Source organism: Chiloscyllium punctatum, chromosome 26 (assembly GCF_047496795.1).
Source record: "Chiloscyllium punctatum isolate Juve2018m chromosome 26, sChiPun1.3, whole genome shotgun sequence".
Classification (NCBI taxonomy): Eukaryota; Metazoa; Chordata; class Chondrichthyes; order Orectolobiformes; family Hemiscylliidae; genus Chiloscyllium; species Chiloscyllium punctatum.
This window is the reverse complement of record NC_092764.1, coordinates 18531482-18558768: the sequence shown is the minus strand read 5'-3', so window position 1 is coordinate 18558768 and position 27287 is coordinate 18531482. Positions and strand designations below refer to the sequence as shown.

The 27287-nt window shown below is 45.4% G+C and overlaps 1 protein-coding gene across 12 annotated transcripts in view; it reads right to left on the bottom strand.

Annotated features, from left to right (window-relative positions):
- gse1b (Gse1 coiled-coil protein b) overlaps positions 1 to 27287 on the bottom strand; it is a 627491-nt gene that overhangs the window by 85400 nt on the left and 514804 nt on the right. For 11 of the 12 annotated variants that reach the window (XM_072595890.1, XM_072595892.1, XM_072595891.1 and 8 more), the window contains one exon: positions 11523 to 11741. The exons of the other annotated variant lie outside the window; for it this stretch is intronic. In XM_072595890.1, coding sequence (XP_072451991.1) covers positions 11523 to 11741 — 219 coding nt within the window. The remainder of the gene's footprint in view (positions 1 to 11522; positions 11742 to 27287) is intronic. 12 annotated transcript variants of the gene reach the window in all.

Genomic DNA, 27287 nt, shown 5'->3' with positions numbered 1-27287 from the left:
GAAAGTAGGAGGTAGGCTTCAGGAACGAAATGAGGTTGGAGAAGACTTCAGAGGAGATAGGACAGAAAATCATTAAAGATGCAAATTCAGCACTTAGGAAAAAGAGGAGCCTCACAGGAAGTTTGACCTGGTCAGGTAATAGAAGAGGAAATGACAGAGGGAGCTGTCCAGATTGCTCAAATGCCAATGACCAAGAAGTCTGAAAGCTGGAGGGGAGGATACAGGAGACAGAGGAGAGGGGTTTAAGGAGATGATTTGCAACAGAGAACCAAAGCTAGAGTCTCCATTCCCAGATCTCCAGTGTTTACCACTTGAGAAGCACTGAAGTTGACATGACAGCACTATGGTTTGCAATTATCATAGTCGCTAGAACAAAGTAAATTGAAGCTCTTTATTATAAAACTGTGCCAAGATTAAATTCCCTTCACCAGAGGTTGTGGATGAATCAGTTTCCTTGTTGTAAAAATCTACTCGTGTGGAGGATTTACCAGACAGGCTAAATTCAGATGGTCACAGAAACGTTTGTGACATCCACAAGTATCTGGGAGATGCAAGTTAAACCTTCACATCATACTTGTCTTTTTGGAAGGGGGTGGAGGAGGGGAGATGACTGAGGAAATTTGTTGTTCAACATCATGGGTTTTTTTGAACAAGTGCTGCCCCTTCAGTTGCAGTTCAGTGTGCCAACAATATTTAATTAAAAGCGACAGACAGGAATGGACACAAGTTTAACCCAACATGAGGTGCCAGAAGATTGGAGGTTGGCTAATGTGGTGCCACTATTTAAGAAAGGTCGTAAGGACAAGCCAGGGAACTATAGACCAGTGAGCGTGATGTCGACGGTAGGCATGCTGTTGGAGGGAATCCTGAGGGACAGGATGTACATGTATTTGGAAAGGCAAGGTCTGATTAGGGATAGTCAGCATGGTTTTGTGCATGGGAAATCATGTCTCGCAAACTTGATTGGGTTTTTTGAAGAAGTAACAAAAAGGATTGATGAGGGCAGAGCATTAGACGTGATCTATATGGACTTCAGTAAGGCATTCAACAAGGCTCCCTATGGGAGACTGGTTAGCAAGGTTAGATCTCATGGAGTACAGGGGGAACTAGCCATTTGGATACAGAACTGGCTCAAAGGTAGAAGACAGATGGTGGTGGTGGTGGTGGTGGAGGGTTGGTTTTCAGACTGGAGGTCTGTGACCAGTGAAGTGCCACAAGGATCGGTGCTGGGTCCACTACGTTTTGTTATTTACATAAATGATTTGGATATGAACATTGGAGGTATAGTTAGTAAGTTTACAGATGACACCAAAATTGGATGTGTATTAGACAGCAAAGAAAGTTACCTCAGATTACAACCCTTGATCAGATGGGACAATGGGCTGAGAAGTGGCAGATGGAGCTTAATTTAGATAAGTATGAGGTGCTGCATTTTGGAAAAACAAATCTTATCAGGACTTATACACTTAATAGTAAGGTCCTAGGGAGTGTTGCTGAACAAAGAGACCTTGGAGTGCAGGTTCATAGCTCCTTGAAAGTGGAGTTGCAGGTAGATAGGATAGTGAAGAAGGCATTTGGTATGCTTTCCTTTATTGGTCAGAATATTGAGTACAGGACTTGCGAGGTCATGTTGCAGCTGTACAGGACATTAGTTAGGCCGCCTTGGAATATTGTGTGCAATTCTGGTCTCCTTCCTATCGGAAAGGTGTTGTGAAACTGGAAAGGGTTCGGAAAATATTTACAAGGATGTTGCCAGGGTTGGAGGGATTGAGTTATAGGGAGAGGCTGAACAGGCTGGGGCTGTTTTCCCCGGAGTATTGGAATTTGAGGGGTGACCTTATAGAGGTTTATAATATCATGAGGGGCACGGATAGGATAAATAGATAATGTCTCTTCCCTGGGGTGGGGGAGTCCAGAACTAGAGGGCATAGGTTTAGGGTGAGAGAGACAAAATATAAAGGAGACCTAAGGGGCAACTTTTTCACACAGAGGAAGTGGTGGAGGCTGGTACAATTGCAATATTGAAAAGGCATCTGGATGGGTATACAAGTAGGAAGGGTTTATAGGGATATGGGCCAGGTGCTGGCAGGTGGAACTAGATCACGTTGGGATATCTGGTTGGCATGGACAAATTGGACCGAAGGGTCTGTTTCCGTGCTATACATCTCTGTGATTCTATGAATCTATGCAAATTCAACACTTAGGGAAGAAAGGAGCCTTACAGGAAGTTTGATCTGGTCAGGTCATGGAAGAGGAAATGACAGAGGGAGCTGTCCAGATTGCTCAAATGCCAATGACCAAGAAGTCTGAAAGCTGGAGGGGAGGATACAGGAGACAGAGGAGAGGGGTTTAAGGAGATGATTTGCAACAGAGAACCAAAGCTAGAGTCTCCATTCCCAGATCTCCAGTGTTTACCACTTGAGAAGCACTGAAGGTGATATGGCGGTACTATGGTTTACAATTATCATAGTCTCTAGAACAAAGTAAATTGAAGCTGTGCCATGATTAAATTCCCTTCACCAGAGCTTGTGGATAAATTAGTTTCTTTGTTGTAAAAATCTACTCGTGTGGAGGATTTACCAGATATATCAGGCTAAATTCAGAAGGATTTATCAGGCTAAATTCAGATGGTCACAGAAACATTTGTGACATCCACAAGTATCTGGGATGTACAATTTAACCTTCTTACCTTTTTGGATCGGTGTGGGGGGGGGGGGGGGGGGGGTGGATGGGAGGGGGGATGAGGGGAGATGGCTGAGGGTAGAATGTGGAAATCTGTTGTTCAATATCATGGGTTTTTTGAACAAGTACTGTTCAAAAGTTGAGAAATGAACCAGGTTTCACACCATATGTCTGCGGGACAATATTATCTTCCAGGGAGTGCAGTACAGACTTACCAGAACTGCAACGCTTACATTGTGGAAGAGAGATGAAACAAACTAGGGTTGCATCATCAAAATTTAGAAGGTTACAGTTGACTTAACTGAAGTTTGCAAGATGGAAAAAATGGAGAGAGAGAAAGCATTTCTGTTGCTTGGTGAGTCTACAGCCAGAGACACAAATGGAAATTTAGAGCCGGGGCGAAACTTTGAAATACTTAGTCACGCAAAGTTTGAAGCTCTCTTCAATAAATGGTAATTTAAGTTAGAATGTTCATTTTAAGTCAGAGATTGGTGGGTTTTTATTTTTTAAGGGTATTAAGGGAAAAGGGTCAAAGAAGTTAGCCCAACTTTGATTTTAGTGAATGGTGGAACACGTTCAAGAGGCTGTATGGCCTGCTCCAATGCTATGCTCCAACCCTTCCACCTTGCCCCAAACTTACACTCTATACAGGTCACCAGACAGTAATATTAAATGAGATGTAAAAGAGATGCCTGCCTGATCCCATGGGTTTCCAACCAGCACAGATCAGTTCAAATGGGTGTAACTAGTATCAAGAAAATCGTTAGCAGCTTGATCTGAACTTACAAACATAAAATCCAGTGTATCTGAAAAATATGAACAGTTGTCGCGATGATATTTAACACAATTACAATGGCCTTTCTATCACATGTCTCTGTTAACTACTGAAAAATTGCAGAATCTTCACATCCAGTATTTGCATGTCTTTTTGACTTTTTTAAAAACTATAGAAGGGTTACTTCTCTTTAAAGATCACTTAGTTTGCCTCATGGTCCCTAAACACCACAGGCAACAGGCTCACATACACAATGTGCAGAAAATCATCGAGAGCAGGATGGGGTCATTGCTCATTCGCTCTGGGTGACCACATTCTGAAACTGACTCGCACACTTTGTCAGAGCCCTGTACATTGGCAACTGTTACTACACACCTTCTCAACAGATGGGTCCTGAAAATATGAAAAATACATGCAACAGCAACCTGATGTCTTTGTGCAATTCAGAGGCACGTAACAACACAATCTGCAAGTCAAATGAACTGAGAAGCGACTACACAGCTTTAGCAGAGCTTAAATATTTAGTGCCATATGGAGATTTTAAAACTGGACTAAATTTGCATAATGCTTCAGCTTGCCATCATACATGGATATAGATCCACTAAATATACTGTCCAGGGCAGGACTGCTTAACACAGGCTGGGTCAATCCTGCACTCAATACCAGGTCTACACTGGGTTCACTCATCTCAGGATAATAGCAGAAGTGTTCCAATTGTCAGTAGTACCCACCAGGAAAGATTTAAGGAAAATCAGCTTCTGTCGATCACTGGCTCCTTTCTGGAAAATAGATGGATGTGAATCACCTCAACTGTATCGCATTTCAGAAAGTGAGAGAGTAGAGAGGCGGAGAAATAGAGGCAGAGCGTGCGGAGGAGACGGGAGTGGGGAGGAAAGAAAGAGAGGTACAGAGAGGAGGGGAGAAGGAGGGAGGGGAAGGGGTGAGAGGGGAGTGGGGAAATGGATGGGGGGAGCAGGATGGGGCAAGGGATGAGGGCAGAGGATGAGGGGAAGGGGATGGAGGGAAGGGGATGGAGGGAAGGGGATGGAGGGAAGGGGATGGGGGAAAGGAGATGGGGGAAGGGGGTGGGGGAAGGGGCTGGGGGAGGGAATGGGGGAGGGGATGGGGAAGGAGATGGGGGAAGTGAATGGGGGAAGGAGGTGGGGGGAAGGTGATGGGGGAAGGGGGTGGGGGGAAGGTGATGGGGGAAGGGGGTGGGGGGAAGGAGATGTGGGAAGGGGATGGGGAAAGGGGATGGGGGAAGGCGATGGGTGAAGGAGATGGGGGAAGGGTGTGGGGAATGGGGTGGGGAGAATGGGGTGGGGAAGAGGGTGTGGGGAAGGGGATGGGTAAGGGGGGATGGGGGAAGGGGGTGGGGGAAGGTGATGGGTGGGAAGCGGGTGGGGGGGGAAAATGGATGGGAAGGGGATGGGGGAAGGGGGTGGGGGGAAGGAGATGGTGGGGAAGGCGATGGGGGAAGTGGATGGGGAAATGGAATGCGGAGGGGGATGGGGGAAGGTGATGGGGAGGAAGGGGATGGAAGGGAAGGAGATTGGGGAGCAGGAGGGATGTGAAGGAGGTGCGAACTGAGAGAGATCGAAGGAGACAGAGATGTGGGGATGGGAGAAAGATGAAGAGGGTGCACAAGGAAGGGGTGGTAGGGGACAGAGAAAGATATAAGAGGGGAAGGGATGAGAGAGAGAGAAGAGACAGAGCAAAAGAGAGGGAAAAAAGGGGTCAGACAGTTTGATCCTGAAGTACACTAGATTTGGGCTGACAGGTGCCAATAGAACCACATAAATGCCGGGCAATGACTGCCTTCAATAAGAGACAATCTAACCATCACCGTTAATATTCAATGGTGTCAATCACCCATTATTAACATCCTGGAACTACACAAACCAGAAACTGAACTGAAACACATCACATAGATACTGTGGCTAAAACAGCAGGACAAAGGCTATGGATCCTGCAGCGAATAATTCACCTCCTGACTCCTTAAAGCCTGTCCACCATCTACCAGGCACGTCAGGAGCATGATGGAATACTCCCTACAGTCCTGGATGGGCGCAACTCCGACAACACTTGAGAAGCTTGACACAATCCAGGACAAAGCAGCCCGCTTGACTGATACCACATTGGCAAGCATCCACTCCCTTCGCCAGTGACGCTCAGTAGCAGCAGTGTACATTATGTACAAGATGCACTGCAGAAATTCACCAATGTTCCTTAGACAGGGTGTTCCAAACCCCAAGCAATTTCACCTGGACAAAGAGTAGCAAAGGCCCCTAATGTCCAACATCACTTCTTGCTGTCAATGGGATAAAGACAAGAAATGGCTCTGTTCAATTGGGTAGACCTGCCTGCTACAACAGCCTATCAGCAATTACTAATGTGATTTAAGGTCAAAAGAGAGTACCTTAGGGGAGGCAGAATTAGAATTAGGTTTATTGTAGTGTGTACTCAAGTATGGGAGTACAGTGAAAAGTGTACAATGTCACCTCTCATGGTACTATCTGAAGTACAAAGCACCTTAATTGAGACATATAGATAATCAGAGGGTTAGATAGGGTGGACAGTGAGAGCCTTTTTCCTAGCATAGCGATGGATAGCACGAGGGGATATAGCTTTAAATTGAGGGGTGATATATATAGGACAGATGTCAGAGGTAGTTTCTTTACTCAAGAGAGCAGTAGGGGTGTGGAATGCACTGCGTACAACAGTAGCAATTGGTTCCACAGGCCGGCACAGCATCGAGGGCTGAAGGGCTTGTACCGCACTGTAATGTTCTATGTACCTTGGTACAAATCTTAGATACAAAGGGTGCTTGGGTATCAAGGGGTGCTCAGTGAGTGACTATGGAACTGCTCCTGAAGAGAATGGGGAATGGGAATGGTAAGTGGGAGGACAACCTGAGACTAAAAGGACATTTAAAGTAAAGAAAAAGAAATGATTCTCAGGTCTCAGGCAGTCAGACAATTTCTTCCTTCGAATTCAACTGCTGAAACATGCACAAACAACTGACGGAGATTAAACATTGAGTAGCGTCATCCTTGTGCTAGAACAACACATTATAAAGCCTGGGGACAGATGAAATATCAATGGAGCATATCTGAATGTAAACTTTATTGAAAGGGGCAGGTTCTTTATTCAAACAAGCTCTTAGGGTACGACAAATGATGTGGCATTTGGATTACTTAGGATGAATTGAATTTCAAACTGTGCCCTGAAGATAGACGTGTTTTGGAAGATGTCTCAGTAACAGAATTTACATATGTCTGCTGCAAATGAAGCGAACTCATAGCCACAAGCACCATGCAGCAGAAACTTTCCCGTTAGCTCCATGCTTGGAGAAACAAAGTACTTGGCTGCACAGAAGGGATATTATACACTGATGGAGAGTACTGCTCCGGATGCCTCCTAGGTCTCAAGGTCCAAGTGTCCACGGCAAGGGTTTCAAAGATACCACCGAAATCTCTTTCCTCAGTTACTGAACATCATTGGCTAGTCAAATCTGCATAACTGCTATGAAAACAATGGAGGAGGAACTCTGCATTTACATAGCAGCTGTCACAACCTCTGGACATCCGCAGACAACAAAGCTCCTCCAATTTGAGCAGCCATGATTTGAAGAGGTCATGCCTTGCATTGTTTGAACCTCAAGCTCGGTGACATGTTCTTCACATCCTTCCGTCTCACTTTGTTTCTTTAAGGCACTCATGAAAATCTTCCTCTTTTGACTAAACATTTGGTCTTCAGGTCTAATATCTTCTAAGTACTCTTGGAAGTGACTTCTAGTGGTTTATAATGTTTAAAAGGTGCTACACAAGCTGGTTATTATTGGACACAGCTGTTTTTGTAATCCAGGGAAATGGCAATCAATTTGCAGGCCAGGTAACAAGAATGAAAAAGGACCAGATAGTTTACTTTCCTAAAGCCACATTGGTTGATGCACAAATGTTGGCCAGGATCTGGTAATGTGGGGCCACAAACAACATAAGAAATAGGAGCAGGAGTCGGCCCCTCAAGCCTGTCCTGTCACTCTGTCATATTATGGCTGAAGTGTCCCAGGTCACAATTCCTTTTTTGTGCCACCCCCTCATTGCCCTCAACTCCCTGATGCTTCATAAATCTACCTACCTCCTCTTTAAATACTTTCAGTGATCTCACCTCCACAACTCCCTGGGGCTGTGAACTCCTGACACTCACTCCCCTCTAGGAGAAGAAATTCCTTTAATCTAGGTTACAGAATAAGGAGGCATTTAAGTAAAAATACGCCCTGGTTCTAAGTTCCTTCAAGAGTGGAAACATCTCAACATCTATCTTGTCCAGCCTTCTCCGAATCTTATGTTTCAATAAGATCACCCCCTTTGTTCTTCAAAAATCATATTAACAAGGGCCTAACCTGTTGAGAGTTCCTTGATGCATCAACTCCAAGTGAGTCTCTTTCAAACCGCTTCTAATGTCAGTATATTCTTCCTTAAATACGGGGACTAAAACTGGACAGGATTCTCCAGTTATTGCTTCATCAATAGCCTGTGGAGTTGTAAGAAAGCTTCCCTTTTTTTAAGCTTAAACCCCCAGCAGTAAATGCCAGAGTTCCATTTGTCTTCTCCTACATTCTACCTTCTTGTGTTTCTGTGTTGTGAGTGTCTCTCTATCTAAGTAATTGATTCTTCCTTTTAAAATTAATGACCTCACACATTCCTACATTAAACTCTACTTGCCAAGTATTTTGCCTGCTCACTCAATCCATTGACAGCCCCTTGCGGATTCCTCATGTCCTCATCTCAACATGCCTTTGCACTTATACTTGAATCAAAAACAAATGTGGATGCACTACACTCAGCCCCTTGTTAATACGGATGGCAAATAACTGAGGCCCTAGCTCTGATCTACTGGTTAGGTTTCTCCAACCTGAAAAAGATTCATTAATATTGACGCTCAGTCTTGTGTGTGTTAACTGATCCTCATTCAATGGTCATGCATTGCTCTGAGCTCCTATCTACTTTAATAATCTTTTATATGGCACCCTATTGAATGCTTTAAAGAAATCCAAATATATTGCATCCACCAGTTCCCCTTTGTCAACTCTGTTTGTTATATCCTCAAAGAATGCTAGCAAATTTGCCAAACCTGATTTCTCCTTCACAAAACCATGCTGACTCAGTTTGACTGCATTCAGTTTTTCGAAATATCCTGTTATTTCTTCCTTAATAGTGGACTCGAGCAGTTTCCAATGACAGATGTCAGGTTAATTGCTTACAATTTCCTGCTTTCACTACCCCTACCTACTTGAGCAGGGGTATCACATTAGCTTCATTCCAAACTGCTGGAGCCCTTTTAGAATCAAGTGAGTTTTGGAAGATTTTGAACAGTGCCTCCACTATCTCTGCAGCTCCTTCCTTGAAAACACTTGGATGAAGCCATCAGGTGCTGGTGGCTTGATTAGTTTTAGGTCCATTTGTTTATCGCTTGCAGTGGAGACTGTCACAAGACTTTAGGTCAATGTCATCTCTCAGACCTGATGTCTCCAACAATGAACTGAAAGTCATCAACAATCCCACAGGCTCATCTCTCGTGAGACAGAATTGACTGTTTGAGAGTTTAACCCAAGGGTAACTGCACTGCAGGTAAACGGTGAGGTTGAGAAGGAAAAGCCAATATGGGAATTGAGCTCTCGCTGTTGGGGGTCAGAAACCAGCCATCCAACCGACTGAGCTAACTGAAACCCGACCTTTACTCTGCACTCCACTTGATGGCATGGGTGAGGCAGTGAGACCCAACACACTCTCTCAAGCAGGACAAATCAGAGCATTTGCCAACAGTGCAGATTGTAAAATGTTACACAAGCATCGTAGACTTTAAGATAACATTGACATGCTTCCATTTCTCTCTGTATTTATTATTAGCATCAACTCATTCTCTCCCTCACTGCTGTGCACAATCCCCCATTCCACAGCAACAGTATTTGAGGCAGCAAGCCTCAATTAGGTTGTTGGCTTGGGATACCCTGCAATCGACTGCGCCAGGTTGGGACTAAGTATCCCTATGGCTTTGTGGTGAATCACGTCAGAACAAAGAACAAAGAAAATTTACAGTCCAGGAACAGGCCCTTCGGCCCCTGAAGCCTGAGCCGATCCAAATGTACTGTCTAAACCTGTCGGTCAAATCCTAAGCATTTGTATCCCTCTACTCCCCACCTACTCATGCATCTGTCCAGATGCATTAGATTACTTACAGTGAGGAAACAGGCCCTTCAGCCCAACAAGTCCACACCGACCCGCTGAAGCAAACTCACATATACATTTACCCCTTCACCTATCACTACAGGCAATTTAGCATGGCCAATTCACCTGACCTGCACATCTTTGTGACTGTGGGAGGAAACCGGAGCACCCGGAGGAAACCCACGCAGACACCGGGAAAACGTGCAAACTCCAGAGATGGGAATTGAACCCAGGTCTCTGGTGCTGCGAGGCAGCAGTGCTAACCACTGTGCCACCGTGCCGCCCAAATGCATCTTAAATGAATCTACCGTGCCTGCCTCTACCACCTCTGCTGGCAACGCATTCCAAATGCCCACCATTCTCTGTGTGAAGTACTTGTCATGTGTATCCCCCTTAAACTTTCGACCTCTCACCTTGAAAGCATGGCCTCTCGTTACTGAATCCTTCACCCTGGGAAAAAGCTTGTCTCTATCCACCCTGTCTATACCCTTCATGATTTTGTAAACCTCAATCTTGCTCAACTCACAGAGCATGTCCAGAGAAAAGACTAAGTTCCAATACACTGTTTAACTGTGATTTGCAGTGTAACAAGCTTAATATTTACAGAGGAACACAAGCTATCAGACAGGAAGGGAACATCATGATCCACCTGTCCACAAAACATTGTCTTTCTCTCGTTCTTAGATGTTTCAATCTCATGCTCTGCTGGACACTCCAATAGTGCTGAAATATTAAATAATCTCCTCAGAGAAGCACGCAATGGGCTTTTCAGCAGGACAGGCAATGTTTACAGCTTTTAACCGCTGGGAAAGAACATTTAGTTCTTCAAACACTTGGGAAGGATGACCACATCTCTGTGGTCAAACTGAAAAGATTTCGCTTTGCTCTGGTACAGTCAACCAAATACTCGACAGCAGAATTCCTCATTTGCCTGGAACAGGAGAATCCCAAATAATTTCTGTGAACTCTTATTGTATTCGCCCCCTAGCCACCATTTCATTTTAGCTGGATATGACCATCAATCCTGTTTTGTTCTTTTTCTGACTGGAGGACACAGTGTACCAGGTTAGGGCCCAAATTAAATACAGATCACCCATCTATGTGGCATGTTGCAAGACTCCCCTAATCTCCACCATCTGCCAGGCTCCAGTCTGATAACTGCAAAGCAGTGTGAGACAAAAGTACAGGCAAGAAAAGCTCAGCAGATTATTATTTCCTGGCAGGAACCTGTGTAAGAAGAAGGAGTTATTTCCTTCCCTTTACTGAATATCCTGAGTCTGTACTGTGTGTTGGCCACACTCTCCTGAAAACTCAGTTGCCTAGAGAAACACAGTGGCCTTAAAGGTGGTATTCCAGCCTTTCTTTACCACCTTGGTCTATACCATTTTCCAGCAGCAGACCATGGATCGAGAGCAAGAGTGGGACCCTGCTAACTTTTGCAACCAATGCAGCATGGATCGGGCATTTAACCTGATTATTCTCCAGAACGGTACAACTCTGCACCACACTGAATTTTCCTATTGCTTTTTTTTTTGGGCATTTTGTCCAGTTAGTGGAAGGATTTGTCGAATGGGAGAAAATTCTCGAGAAGCTCAGAATGAGCACAGAACAGGAGCTGCATGTATAACTCTTATCATGCCCTCATCACACCAGGCCATCTGAATCAATGGGGGAATGACGGTGATCGCTTGTGAAACCTCGCAGTCACCCAACCTGTTGTATGACACTTCACAGCGACAGAGCATGTGGCTCTAATGCAGCTCTGAATCAGCTGGCTATTTTCCCTCCCTCTCTCTCTTACTCACACAAACACACACACACACTCACTCACTCACCTCTGGGCTCTTCTGCTTGTTTGGCGAGTTTGCGGAGAGCTGCTGCAAAGCTGGCAGAATGCGCTGACGGTACCGACAAGGTGCTGTTAGCTGCCGGGCTGCCATTGGGCACTATGGAGCCATTGAGGGAGGATGGGTTGAGGGGGCTTACGGTGGCCGTCGTCCGAGTCGCAGTCGAGATCATTCCCAGTGAAGGTGACTTTGGCTCATGGCTCATGCCTAGAGGTTGGTGATGGTGAGGAGTTGGATGGGGTGGGGAGGGGGGGGAAGGAAGGGTGGAGGGAGAAACAGAAAAAAAAGGAGAGAACAAAGATTTAGATGGGAGGGGGAGAAAAGAGCTGAAACCTTCCTTCTACAATGCATGAATAGGTTAAGTGAAAGCAGGACATTATGATTTGTATGCAGTAACTTGCTGTATTTATAGCATTGCATTGCTTGACAATTTTGAAATAAGGCACTAATTTGTGAAATACTTTTGGAAGAACTACATTAAGAGGTAATAAGCTAAGCTTTCAAATTGAAAGTGGTAATACACACATATATATTGTGGATGCCCATGTAATGATACACACTTGCATGTATACACATACAAACAGAACAAATATGCATGGATGCATACTCAGATATTGTACGTTTATATACACAGACACACACACACACACACACACATGAATGTGCAGACACAAAGACCCATTCTCAGATAAGCAGCTGCTCAGGATTCACAATCTATAATTTCTGGACTGCATTTAAGATAGATAACACTGGCATTTTGTCAGGCTGGAGCAGGCAGCCTATTGAGCAGGTTTACAAGCACATCAATTGGGACATGTGACCCGCAGCGTCCTCTCACATCAAACATGAGACTAATTACACTTTCTCATGAACTTTTGACAGGCAAGTGTTGGCACCAGTTGAGAAATATCTGTCTCTCGGAGAACAGGACCAAGGGATCATATGCCCTTTGGCCACCTTGTGGCCAATACGTTATAGACAGTGACAGGCAAAAGCTGAAATGCAAGCATCGAAGGGAATTTAGGATTGCATCAATCTGTTGGAGTGTCAATAGAGTATTTCCACATTTTTTTTCAAATCACATACAACTCAAACTCCTGAAGTTTCAAGCCAAGCGGATTTAGAGTCATACAGCATGGAAACAAACCAAATTAGCCCATGCTGACCAGGTTCCCAAATTAAATTAGTCCCACCTGCCTGCTCCTGGCCCAGATCCCTCCAAACCCTCCTATTCGTGTACTTATCCAAATGTTTTTTAAATGTTGTAACTGTACCTGCACCACCACTTCCTCTGGCAGTTCATTCTATGTGCATAAAGTACAAAAGTGACTAGCTTTTGCATGAGACCAATCAATGGGAAAGACCTGGCATGGCAGGAGGTGATGGGGGTGTGATCAAGACAGCACAAGTAAGGGTTGACATGAGGCTGAAAGATGCTGGGACATGATACTTCACCCAGTACCACAAAAATCGTAATATTTAAGGAAATACCGACGTTTTCTGAGCAGCTCCTGCTATAATTTCCTCAGTCAATCACCAGTTTTCGGGCCAACAAACGGAAATTTGGACGTATCAACCACGCGTACCTAGTCCTAGGCTTCTTGGGTTATCTTTTTAAAGAGTTTAATTTTTGCGATAGCTCAATGTGTGCAAAGCACAACAAAAATGACCATATTCCAAATGGATTGGAACACTGAGGTGGAGAAAGTGAGGACTACGGATGCTGGAGATCAGAACCGAGAGTGTGGTGCTGGAAAAGCACAGCAGGTCAGGCAGCATCCAAGGAGCAGGAGAATCGAAATTTCGGCATTCCTGATGAAAGGCTAATGCCCGAAAAGTCGATTCTCCTGCTCCTCGGGTGCTGCCTGACCGGGTTGGAACATTAACCCTGGACTGTAACACAATGCTGTTTGGGTGCGTTACTCAGAGTAGTCATGGTTCACATTACCAGAAAAAATGCATGTGAGTGAGGTCCAGTTATAAACAGATTCTGGATTAGTGGTGCTGGAAGAGCACAGCAGTTCAGGCAGCATCCGAGGAGCAGTGCTCCTCGGATGCTGCCTGAACTGCTGTGCTCTTCCAGCACCACTAATCCAGAATCTGGTTTCCAGCATCTGCAGTCATTGTTTTTACCCAGTTATAAACAGGCCAATCAAACGCACACCACACAAAAATTATACAAAATATCCAAGCAGACTAAACCGTTGACAGGTTCCTCAAATATCTGTCCAATATCTTTCCGAATTTATGAAATCAGCTTTGACATTGCATGTAAACAAAAGGAGTGCAAACATTTCTCTATATCTCTCAGAGATCATTTGACAGCAATTTTAAACCTATGACGAGCTTTACGATTACTGCTGTCAGTTGGTTATGTTTCAAACTGTCTCCTATAATTTAGGACAGAAAAGAATTTGAACTGGACGATGGTGTGAATGTGTGTTAGACTCTGCCCGGTGACAAGCCATGTGACCTGATTGCCATAGAGATGGCAGCCCAGAACAACATCTGTTGGAAGTCAGGTGCGAGCTTTAACACCTGGAGACAAAGGAGAAGGTGGCCATTCTTGCTGCTTGCAGACTTTCAAAGCAAGACTAAGAGTTTGGGGGGGGAACATCCATGATAGATACTGCTGTGCCAGGCAGAAGGGAATGTTAAGCTCCAAGCAGAATGCAGGTAAGGATGGAAAACCAGCCTGAGGAAAAAAGACTGATGGACAGTGCAAGACCATGGAATCAGCACACTGGAGCTTGCAAGGGACAGTGCATTTGATTTACACAAAGGGTTGACTGAAAGCAACTTTGTGTTTGAAAGAAAACTAGAAAATCCATCTTGGTGAAGCAAGGAAACAGGATCCTATTAGTGCAGGCCAGAAGGGTTTGGATTTAATACCCACGACTGGAAAAAGTGAGGACTGCAGATGCTGGAGATCAGAGTCAAAACGTGTGGTGCTGGAAAAGCACAGCAGGTCAGGCAGCACTGGGAATTTCGTATCTCTTTTAAGAATTTATCAGTCTCTATGCGGATTGCGGCACTTATCTGGATATTGACTCATATGCCAGTGCAAATATCTTTCAAAAACTGTGATCAACTTGAAAACTTCTGTTAGGTCGCCTTTTACCCTTTGACCGGCCCAGCAAACAAGAGGGTGGGAAAGGAAGAACAATCCATGAGTGAAGTAGCAGCAGAGTTGGAACGGAGGGAAAGCCAAAAGTTCAAGGATTAAAGATCAAAGGAATGATGAAGTGCCAGGCAGCGAGAGGGCAGGGCGTTGTGAGCAAAAGAGACCAAGGCAGCAATTCTCGAAACAAAATCAGAAATTTGCTGGAAAAGCTCAGCAGATCTGGTAGCATCTGTGGAGAGGAATCTGAGTTAATGTTTCAGGTCCAGTCACCTTCCTTCAGGACTATTGAGCCATCCTCGTCATGGAAGGAGAGGGAAACAAAAACAGATAGGCGCACGCAAAGGGAAAATTGAGAGAATGTAACACTTAATGGGCTGGAGGGGAAACCTGGATGCATGGAATCATAGACTCCCTACAGTGTGGAAATAGGTCATTCAGCCCATCGAGTCTACAGAAACCCTCCAAACAGCATACTACTCAGACCCACTTCCCCTATTCTATCGCTGTAACACTGCGCATGCCATGGCTAACTCATCTCCCTGGACACTATGGGCAATTTCCCAGGGCCAATCCACCTAACCTGCACATCCTTGGACTATGGGAGGAAACTGGAGCATCCTGAGGAAACCCACACAGATGCGGGAGAATATGCACACTCCACACAGTCACTTGAGGGTGGAATCAAACCTGGCTCCCTGGTACTGTGAGGCAGTAGTGGTAACCACTGTGCCACCTTGCCACCCCAAGGTGGAGGGTAGAGTGGGCAAACAGAATGGCAATGTTTAGAGAGTAGGAGTGAAAAGGGGGAACAGTAAGTACAGCGGCGATGGTGGTTGGGGGGGAGGCGTGCTAGAGAAACTGAATCCAGAATTTCAAAACTAAATGACATTCCATTTCAGAACTGTACGGATTCAGTTCAAGGAAATTAATACATATTTCCATCATAGGCACTCCAACAAATAACTCTTGGGAGTTTTAGCGTGCTGCGCCATTAGTTGGTGGAGATGGATTTCCCAAAGAGGAGGCAAAAGAACTCTACATTCCTGCGATTTCCTCAGCAGATTTACAAGGATGTTGCCAGGGTTGGAGGGTTTGAACTATAGGGAGAGGCTGAATAGGCTGGGGCTGTTTTCCCTGGAGTGTCAGAGGCTGAGGGGTGACCTTCTAGGGGTTTATAAAATCATGAGGGGAATGGACAGAGTAAATAGACCAAGTCTTTTCCCTGGGGTGGCACAGTACAGAACAAGACAGCATAGGTTTAGGGTGAGAGGGGAAAGATATAAAAGGAGAGCTAAGGGGCAACCTTTTCACACAAAGTGTGGTGCATGAATAGAATGAGCTGCCAAAGGAAGTAGTGGAGGCTGATACAATTACAGCATTTAAAAGGCATCTGGATGGACATATGAATAGGAAGTGCTTAGTGTGAGATGGGCTAAGTGCTGGCAAATGGGACTAGTTTAGGATATTGCATTGGCATGGATGAGTTGGACCGAAGGGTCTGTTTCCGTGCTGTACATCTTTATGGCTCCATGATTGTATGGACTCAGCTCTAGGAATCAATACATATTCCCAATATAGGCATTTCAACAAACAATTCTTGGTAGTTATAATGTGGTGCACCATTAATTGGCTGAGATGGATTTCCCATCAGTGACAGCTCAAAGAGGAGGCGAGAGAACTCTGCAGGAAAATCCTGCGTTTCCTCAGTGCACACGGTGATACTGAGCCACACAGGCTGGCAACAACAGGGCTGAGGCCTGGTCAGACCTGGGATTGGGGTTGGTGTTGAAGTGGGTGAGGAGGAGGACAAGAGAGCAAATACTCAACTCTCCCTCACCAGCTTCGCAAGAGGAAGAAAGAACATCTCAACACTTGAAAAAAGCCCACAACCCTGCTCCTCACTCCTGTGTGCCTGAGCAGAGTGTAAGAGTAGACATTGGTTATCAGTGAGGCACAGGATTAGTTTTTATGTCTGATATAATTGGTTAACATGGCTCACAGAAAACCACCATCACTTATTAAACCTTACCTCAGGGTGAATCATCATTGTGAGGGTCAAGAGGGTGAAAACATTGAGAGGGAAAATGAACAGATAGCTGATTTCCTCTGACAGTGTATTTAGGGATTCATTAATGAACAAAATAAAAATACATTACAACCTGATTTAACGAAAAGGAAAGGGGACAATTGCAAACACTGCTCCCTTAAGGCTCAGGGTGGAAATGTTGCTTAGAACCATTTGTAAACATTCTGACGGTGATGCTGGACTTTGCAGTGTGACCAGGAAAGGTTTAGAATTATAAAGCTTGCTGTTGCAATTCAGCAGCCTTCTCACACAACCAGCCTGTAAACTGGTCCCACTCGCAGCCAAACAAAAATAGCCGAGGTATCACAATGGGCACGTCGATCCTGTCAGGTTAGACAAATGGCAGCGTTTGACCAAGAAAGACTTGATCGGGGGAAGGAGTGGGAAGGAAAACAAAGAGCAATAGTCTCCCCCTTTAATGGGCTTCACACTATATTCCCCACAACAGCTGAAGAGATTGTTTGCTATTCCAATTCGTAGCATCAGCGCTTGGGAATAAATTACTTCACTGGGTGTGTGATTGATGAGATATGATTACACATCTAGTTTATTGGGTAAGGAAGACGAGTGGTGCTCAGCATCTCAGAGGGAATGGAGGGGGGACAGTGAAGCAGCCCCTCCAGGTCATTACGACCAGCTTGCTCTGAATTACGAAAGCTTCCCTGTCACCCGCTCTTGCACGTGTGTGACTCTCTGCACTCCGTGCTCGTTAGTCGCAGGCCTCACTTTATTTCCTCCCGGTCCCCATTAATGCCACAAAAGCCATTACTAATCACAGATCTACTGTTTCCTGCGGTTCCCTAATTACAAAAACCCAGTCCGCGGCAGTCTTCTGACTTCAAACCACATTCTGCGATCGCCATGCACTGTAATTACAAACTAACAGTTTGGATGATTTTTTTTTGCTGGATCCATGCTGGACCCCTCCTGGATAATTATCCCCTAGAGCGTTGAGCTGGCAGGTCTCCTATTTAATCGGAGGCACACATTTGTGTCCTGCACTTCATAATAATCTCTCTTGACAATTTTCATTACAATTGGAAGAATGTTGAACAAATAAACAGTATTATTTAGCTGCCTCCTTCATCTCAGACAACTTTTCCACCCCCTTGGGGCTAGTACTCAGCATATTAACAGTGATAGGCCTGTATGTATGCTGCACACATGATAGCATATGACATTCAGCTGATCTCTCTACAAGCCAGTTGAATTCTACGGTCCATTATAATAAAACTTGAATTTGCAGGATTTTTTTTTCTTACAAATGTCCTGACTCTTCTTCTACCATCCCCAACCCCCAAACGCTAAGTGTTTTATTTCTGTTTTTCACAAGTCAAGTCATGACTGCTACTTCAATCTTTATCTCTCCTCTTTTCCATAACCCCAACTGACCAAACTAAAAACACAGCAAATTTGAATTCCTTCCCAATGAACGAGGGGTATAGACAGAGTTAATGGTAGCCGTCTTTTCCCTAAGTTGGGAGATTTCAAGACTAGGGGCACATTTTTTAAGTTGAGAGGAGAAACATTTTAAAAAGACGAGGGGTATAGACAGAGTTAATGGTAGCTGTCTTTTCCCTAAGTTGGGAGATTTCAAGACTAGGGGCACATTTTTTAAGTTGAGAGGAGAAACATTTTAAAAAGACGAGGGGCTTTTTTTTACATGGAGGGTGGTTCATGTGTGGACTGAACTTCCTGAGGATGTGCTGGATGTGGGTACAGTTGCAATATTTGAAAGACATTTGGACAAGTACATGGATAGGAAAGGTTTGGAGGGATATGGGCCAGGAGGAGGCACGTGGGGCTAGTTTAGTTTGGGATTATGTTTGGCATGGATTGGTTGGACGGAAGGGTCTGTTTCTGTGCTGGATGATTCTATGACAGTCATCTCTCTGGATCCCCAGAAGTGTTGACTCCTTCAGAACAGAATTGCCTGAAGGAGAATCACAGGACCTGAAATTAGATTAGATTCCCTACAGTGTGGAAACAGGCCCTTCAGGCCCAACCAGTCCACACCAACCCTCCGAAGAGTAACCATTTCCCCCCAGACCCATTTCCCTCTGACTAATGCACCTAAAACTATGGGCAATTTAGCATGGCCAATTCACCTAACCTGCACATCTTTGCACTGTGGGAGGAAACCGGAGGAAACCCATGCAGACACGGGGAGAATGTGCAAACACCACAGAGACAGTCGCCCAAGGCTGGAATTGAATCTGGGACCCTGGTGCTGTGAGGCAGCAGTGCTAACCACTGAGCCACCGTGCCGAATGTTAATTCTGTTTCTCTCTCCACTGATGCTGCCAGATCAGCTGAGTTCCTCCAGCACTGTTTGTATTTGCATGTCCTGTTCTGAGCAGCAAACCATCCTCACCAGCAGATGGGTTCCGTGAGCACACTTCTGGAGGCTGCCAATGACACAAATGTCAGGCAACCGCAATGGGGAATGAGGTATCACCCAGGAAACACCATCGCCAGGGTACACATGGTGCTAAATCCAGCTGGGCACTATCCAGGTCACGTACTGCTCTGCGGGTAATGCCAGAGCAAGTGTGCCAAGGACAGCTCAGGTCAAACACCCCTTGCGGCTGCAATGGATTACTAGTCACCTCCAGAGTTGGCAGCAGAGACAGGCAGAAGAACAGTTTCCTGACTCCATGCCATGTTTGCTTGAGGGTGGGGGAGGGGTGAGATTGAGGGCATTGTGTCGTGTGCAATCGATCCAGGTGCTGTATATATCCAATCAGGCCCATTAAACAACTAATGAAGGCCAATTACAGGAGGCTAACTGGAGTTTACCCTGACCATTCAGTTTTGAGAGACCACCTGCTGTCCTTAATTGGACAGAAGAGGCCTGCAGAGGAGATATCTCACTTTACAATGTCCCGTGGAGGCATTTCCAACACCCTGAAACAGTTCCAACCTCTGCTTCCCATCCCCAGAGGACAGTCCAGTATCCAGCTGACAACACAACAAACTCTAATTTCTGGTATCCCCTGTCAGCCTTCACCAGATCAGATACCATCAGCTGGCAGGGGCTGGCAATAAAGGGAACTAAATTCTGAACATTCTGTAGCATGGGCTGGGATCTAATGGGAATCTTTGCAGGCGACATAACACAAGCAAAGTGCACAATGCCTCAATCAGCTGGGTCACATATCCATCACAAACTCACCTGCACCTCCACACACATCATTTACTGCATCCGCTGCCCCCGATGTGGCCTTCTCTACATTGGGGAGACAGGTCACCTACTTGAGGAACGTTTCAGAGAACACCTCTGGGACACCCGCACCAACCAACCCAACCGCCCGTGGCTGAACACTTTAACTCCCCCTCTCACTCCGCCAAGGACATGCAGGTCCTTGGCCTCCTCCATCAGCAGACCATGGCAACACAACGCCTGGAGGAAGAGTGCCTCATCTTCTGCCTAGGAACCCTCCAACCACAAGGGATGAATGCAGATTTCTCCAGCTTCCTCATTTCCCCTCCCCCCACCTTATCTCAGTCCCAACCCTCGGACTCAGCACCGCCTTCTTGACCTGCAATCTCCTTCCCAACCTCTCCGCTCCCACCCCCTCTCCGGTCTATCATCCTCACCTTAACCTCCTTCCACCTATCGCACTCCCAATGCCCCTCCCCCAAGTCCCTCCTCCCTACCTTTCATCTTAGCCTGCTTGGCACACCCTCCTCATTCCTGAAGAAGGGCTTATGCCCGAAACGTCGATTCTCCGGCTCCTTGGATGCTGCCTGACCTGCCGCACTTTTCCAGCAACACATGTTTCAGCTCTGGGTCATAAGCTGACACTGTGGACATCCACAAAACAATATAGAAAATAGAAAAGTGATCACATTTGATCAAAGATTTGGGTGGAACTCTGGACGGGGAGTTTGTGAATTAAGATATGAATAGGAAGGTTTGGAGGGATATGGGCTGGGTGCTGGCAAGTGGGACTAGATTAGGTTGGGATATCTGGTCAGCATGGCTGTGTTGGACTGAAGGGTCTGTTTCCATGCTGTACATCTTTTTGACTCTATAAGAGCCTTTCCCATTGAGGCTGGGCAGAGGTGATCAGTGCAGACAGCTGACCCTACTCGATGTCCATACGTCCCCAAAGAAAATTAAACAAATTAAACTGTCACAATGAATCCGGGTTTCAACAGTGAGTCAAACTGGATTTGAAATGCTAATTCTGCTTCTCCCCACAGATGTGGTCAGACTTGCTGATACGTTTCTTCCCCCAGCACTTTCAGTGTTTATTTCAGCTCTGCAGCATTTACACTTTGTTGGCTTTCCTCTCATTATGCATCAGTATTTTCCTGTTCTCCTCAATGTGGGATTGCTGACTAGGGCCTACATTCACTCCTCATCCATTACTGTCCTTGAACTGAGGGGTTTGCTGGGCCACACCAGTGAGCAGTTAAGAGTCATGCACATTGCTTTGGATTTGGAGTCACATGTAGGCCAGACCAGGTAATGACGGCAGATTTCCTTCACTAAAGGACATTCGAGCCAAATGGGTATCGAATGATAGTTTCATGGTCACCATTATCGAGACTAGCTTTCAATTCCTACATTTTATCGAGTGATTTTAAATTCCATGGTAGGAGTTGGAATCATGGTTCAGAGCGTTCGACCAGGTCTCTGGATTACTGACCCAATGAGATTACACTGGACCACTGTTATAGTGCAAGCAAGCCTTCTGCCATTAAAAAATCATCTTCACTTTGGAACTGGGGTGACGTCCAAGGAAGACATTTGATCCCATGGTCTTCTCTTGTAGGGCATTCCTTTCAAAATCCATCAACCATTCCAATCCTCTGCCTGAAATTGAAGAATTAAATGGAGAGTCCCAAGACCTCCCCACCAGCCTTTGGGAATACTAAATGATCCCACTATACCCCAATTTCATGAGGAGCTTGCAATCATTCACAGAACAGTCAATTAGTCAGTAAAAGATTTTGTTTGAAACAATAGCCTGTTTGGTCTCCCTTAGCAACATGGTCTTGGTAATCGCAATAGCTGCAGAAAGTACTCGTGTGCTCAAACAGGCCAAGCATTATTAACAGTGAAAGCATTGATTGCCCTGAGGCACATTCAGTGCTCTATTATACCATCGCCTTGTCTCCTCAGCTGGAGCTGAACCTGTTACATTAACTTTGTCCAGTCAATCATCAGCCAGCTCAGAGACAAGAGAAACAAAAGGAAAATGGAAGGGATGAGTGGTGGGGGTGAGGGTGGATTGACAATAAAAAGGTCCCTGGATGTCGTGAAGGGATTCTTATTGTTCTCAGAGCACAGCAATTGTCCTCATCACCAGCAACCTCCAGCCCTCCAAAAATACATGACATTTGTACAACAGGCCATACTTTATACTTGTTTCATCTCTTTACTCAGTCCCTGCTGGAACCTTTTTAACCCCCTGTACAACTGTCAGGCTCGTGGGATTTTGTTTTCCTAATAGAACCATCCATCTCCAGGCCTGGGTCTGTTCCTTGATACCTTTCCCTTCCCCCTAATCCAGGTGTCTTCTGCACCCCCCCCCTCCCCTTGTGAGCCACCCAAAGACACACATACCTCCTGTGACTGCCCCACCCCACAACTCCTACCTCCCTCCTGCAAAATCCTATTGACCTTCTTTTCTTTTTGAACTTGGTTGTTGAGCTTTGGAAAGCTATTCCACCATGAAACACATCACATTCACACCAGCCAGTGTCTGAACACATGCATTTTATGGCAGACATATGTATTGGTATCAACTGCCCATAGCCAATGGAATCTAACCAGCTAAGCCACCATCTAATCAGATCCCGAGAAGCCAAATATAGTTTGAAGGGACAGCACAGAAATAGGCCATTTGGCCCAAGTGACGTAATGTCTATGCTCCACACAAGCCTCCTCCCACCCTCTGTGAGAGGCCACTTTGGGAACAGTGTGTACAATTCTGGTCATGAACTTAATGAGGGACATCCTTGCATCGGAAGCAGTTCAGAGAAAGTCCGCTAGGCTACTTCCTGGGTCAAAAGGGTCATTTTATGAGATAGGTGGGGTGAGGAGGGGATTGCAGAAACGGAGGGTATATTTTGTCAAAGCTTCTCCCAATCTGAGAGAAAAACTCACTTGCTTATTGAAATGGAGGCAAACGTATTCCTGAGTTACAGCAGCAGAGTGGGAAGTACTCCAGATTAGTTGCTCCCTCTGTGCAGTCTATGTTGCAGGCCTCAGTACTGTCTTATACTGTGCGCCATTTCTCTTCACTCCCATTTTACAGCAGACCATGCTCTCTCACTCACAGGCTAACAGCCATCAGTCAAACACTACCATTTAACAGGTCTTTTGCACTACTGACTGCTGTGGGATCTTAATGTGGTTGGTTGCCAAACTCCTCGACACAACAGTAATTCAACAAATGCTCCTTGTCTAAGATCCACTGGGTAGTTTGTGTGTGAATCAGACTCTCCTCTCTCACTGCGAGAGGAACAGGTACAGACGTTTAACAATCTCCACCTCTCTTCACTTGCAAATTGTTGCTTTTAATGACTGGAGACTCAGGACAGCCCTAGCCTCTCGGGGTGGTCTGCTCTCTACAGGGTGCCCTCACTCATAAAACTGTCCCCGGAACAATTGAACTCAAATGCACAAGTCACTGAAGTGGACTTTAACTATGATTGAGTTCAAACTGGCTTTTCATGCATCAAGCTCAGTCGGGAAGGGAAATGAGCCAAGGCTGGATCAGTAGTTGCAAAGGGCTTTGAACCTTCTTCAAAAACTTTAGCTCGCTGCACAATGCAACCCAACCAGGATCAAAATGCACGAGCTCAACCCAACCTTCGGCATAGCTCAACTTAAATATTTAAAGCAAGGAAAGGACAACACGTGTTCATGTAGACAGACCATAGAATCCCTACAGTGTGGAAGCAGGCCATTCGGCCCATCGAATCTACAGCAACCGTCTGAACAGCATCACACCCAGACCTACCCCCTATCTTATCCCTCTAAGCCTGCATTTCCCATGGCTAATCCACCTAGCTGGCACATCCCTGGCCAGTTTGGGTATTGTAGCATCGCCAATCCACCTAACCTGCACATCTTGGACTGTGGGAGGAAACTGGAGCACCTGGAGGAAACCCAGGGAGAATGTGCAAACTCCACACAGACAGTCACCCAAGGCTGGAATCAAAGTGATTTGATTAAATGAGGGAGAATGCAGAGACATGCATAAATGGGATATATCGGTAACAGGAAATGTCTGCAGGGCTGTGGGGAATGGGTGGACTAGTGGGATTAATTGCTTTGTTCTTTAGAAGACACCTTAATGGGCTGTATGATTTTCTTCCATGGTGGGTGATTGTTGTCTGTTCCTGGTACTGAGTGTCCTCCCTGTGCTGAACACCAGCACTGAGTCCTACCCCAGACAAGGCATGAAATGCTCTTATTAAAATTGCTATTTCCCCAACATGGTTTCCATGCATCACCATTTTAATCCAGGCTCCCTAGACTCTGCTCGCCAACATACCTGACTATAGCAGAATGTCGAAATAGACCCCATTGCCTTCCTTCACCCCCTCCTTCCAACTCAAGAGACATGACTTAACACTTCTGCATCTTCAAACACGTTATTGACTCACTGGAAGGAAATTGTAACCCACTAACACTCATCTCCTTAGCCATGCTGGCTGCTGCACTGACCCAATGCGGCTGACAGAGCTTTTTGCAAGAGTGAATTATGAAACTTTCACTACACTACAAAGGCCTCTGCAGAAAGGTGCTGGATAATGTTTCACAGCTGGAACCAGCCTTAATTGTCAGCTCTTAGCCAGCAGTCTCTTGCAAGTCACAGTGCCCTGACTTAATGCGATCAGCCACTTATGCGATCCAGTGTGATCTCCACCTTACACTGACATTTCTCTGATAACATTCAGTCACTAATTCAGAGTGTAGCCTCTAGAGAGTGAGGGCCCTGCATTAAGATGCAGCTGGCTGTTTGGAGTCACATTCCCAATCAGATCCAATCTGCCAGCTCACAGAAATGCTCACCCAAAGAGACAGGCCAGAAGCAAAACTCTGCTATTGTGTGTCTCTGCTGTTGCAGGCACATTGATACCATAGGGAGACCGTTACTCTGATATCCACTGTGTCATTAACACTTGCACTCAATTGACATCGGAACTAAGGTGGCTTCATTATTGCACATGTCATGACTACAAAGCCACTTAAACATATCTGCGTCCTATACAATTCAGTTAAAAGCTTTCAGCAAGGTCAGAGCCACAAAGATAGACCTTAAGTTCTTCTCATGACTCTGCATTTAAAGACAATAGAGCAGAGGCAGGAAGGCCTCAGGCCTCAACCTGTGGTCTAAATGCTGACGTGTGCGCATGCGTGTGTGTGTGTGTGTTCGCGCACGTGCCTTGCTATAATGTGTGGATATCTGTCTGTAATCTGCAGGTGTGTGCATGCCTGTCTGTAATGTGTGTGTGGGTGTGCTTCTGTGACACATGTGCGTGCACATCTGTCTATGTGTGCACGTGCATCTGTCTGTAATATGTATGTGTGCATGTCTGTAATATATGTATGTGTATCTGTCTGTAATGTGTGTGTACCTGTCTGTGATATCTGCATGTGTGTGCATGCACACTCAACTGTGATTGCTGGAGTCTACCTGTATGTGCAGGTCAGTGTGAGAATGTGGAAATCAGCCAGATATCCGGCTCATCCAACATGCACTCAGAGAACAGCATCAAGCGGACAACCTGCTAACGCTTGGTGACAAAGTTAACACACACAGGGCACAGTCTCCTCCTCTGGAACATTGTCAGCTGGAGCCAGGGGAGGAGGGGTGGGGGCAGGAAGAATGGCAGTACCACTCAATGCAGTAGCACACAGTAAGAAAGAAAGTGGATTAGTTCCTCCATCCACACAAGCCTCATACACATGGTACCAAATCTAAACTCCCAAGAGACCTTCCTGTAAATTGATCAGAAAGTAAAGGCCATAAACCCTGATGGGACAGGAGACTCTGTCCGTCCCCTCAGAGACCCCAAAGTCATTTCATTTATTAACAGACACAGGAAAAACAAATCAAACAGCTCTAATTGATTTATTGTTAGGAAACAAAGATCCTGCATCAAGTTACTACGTGACATGCTAATTCTAACAGTTAATGGTAACAAGTAAATAGATTGGAAATGCTGGCATGCACATTCTGAAGACTGAAGATTTATCCTGGCTTTGTGTGTCAAGTTCTTTAGCAGACATCTAAGGAAGCAAAATCCATTTGCAAGGAGGTGAAAGGTGTCAGTACCATACACATTCTATTTATCCAACGACAATACCAAAACACTCCCTGGCCAGGTTTATTATTTGTTATAGACAACATTTAAACCTCTCCATTCACTGCACTAATAATGTGTTTTCTAACCTTCAGCAGAAGGGGTGACTGTCCCATTTCCCACACTATCTATCCTTACACTCTCAGAAATTGGCCAGTCACGATGAAATTATGGGCAGCCTCCTCTGTGTTGGAGAGTCTCTTCCACTGGGAACCGAACTGAGACACTCCAAACAGATTTCACTCAGAATTCTTATCAGAACTGAGCCGCTGCATCATTATTTCATTTTGCTACTGAAAACACACAGTCTATTTCCTCTCTGTTTCATTAGAAAGCTTTAAACAAGTAATGTTGAAGTCTTGGGTCCATCGGTGCAGGCAAGAGCACTTCCCTCAATGTTTTATGATGTATCGATGTGAGAATATTTTGCAGCATCAGTAAAATGCAGTAGTCACATATCACAAACTTCATTAAAATCAGCCTCACTGCTTCACTCGCTTTGCAATGTAACTTACTAATTCAAAAGGTGCTGAGTCTGATCTGGGGTACAGTTACTGAGTGACCATTGCCTCACCCAAATGTTACATTGTCCATGGAGAAGTATATACAAGTAATAATAAGCATAACGATAATGGCACCAGACTAGCAATCCAGAACCTCAAGCTAAAATTCAAGGTTTATGGGCTCAAATCCCACCATGGCAGATGGTGAAATTTAAATTCATCAAGAAAAGAAAATCTGGAATTAAAAAGCTTGCTTAATGGTCACTATAGTTTCTGTGCAAGCAATCTGGGGAGCAGGGTGCAAGGTAATTCATGCACAGGTTTCACATCACATAGCCCTCAAAACCTCTGCACCCAATGTATTATCCCCTTGACTGCACCTAGGATACCTATTGTCAAGCAAAAACATTAGGAGGGGAATGATTCAGTACAAGTGGAGGGGGGTGAAATATTAAACTTAAGAACTTACACTCATTGTACATTAATCATAGAATCCCTACAGTGCAGATAGAGGCCATTCAGCCTGTTCAATCTACACCAGCCTTCTGAAGAGCATCCCACCAAGAATCATCCTATTCCTGTAACCCTGTATTTCCCATGGCTAGACCACTCAGTCCACACATCCCTGGACACTACAGGCAATTTCCCATGACTAATCCATCTAACCTGCACATCTTTGGACTGTGGGAGGAAACCGAAGCACCCGG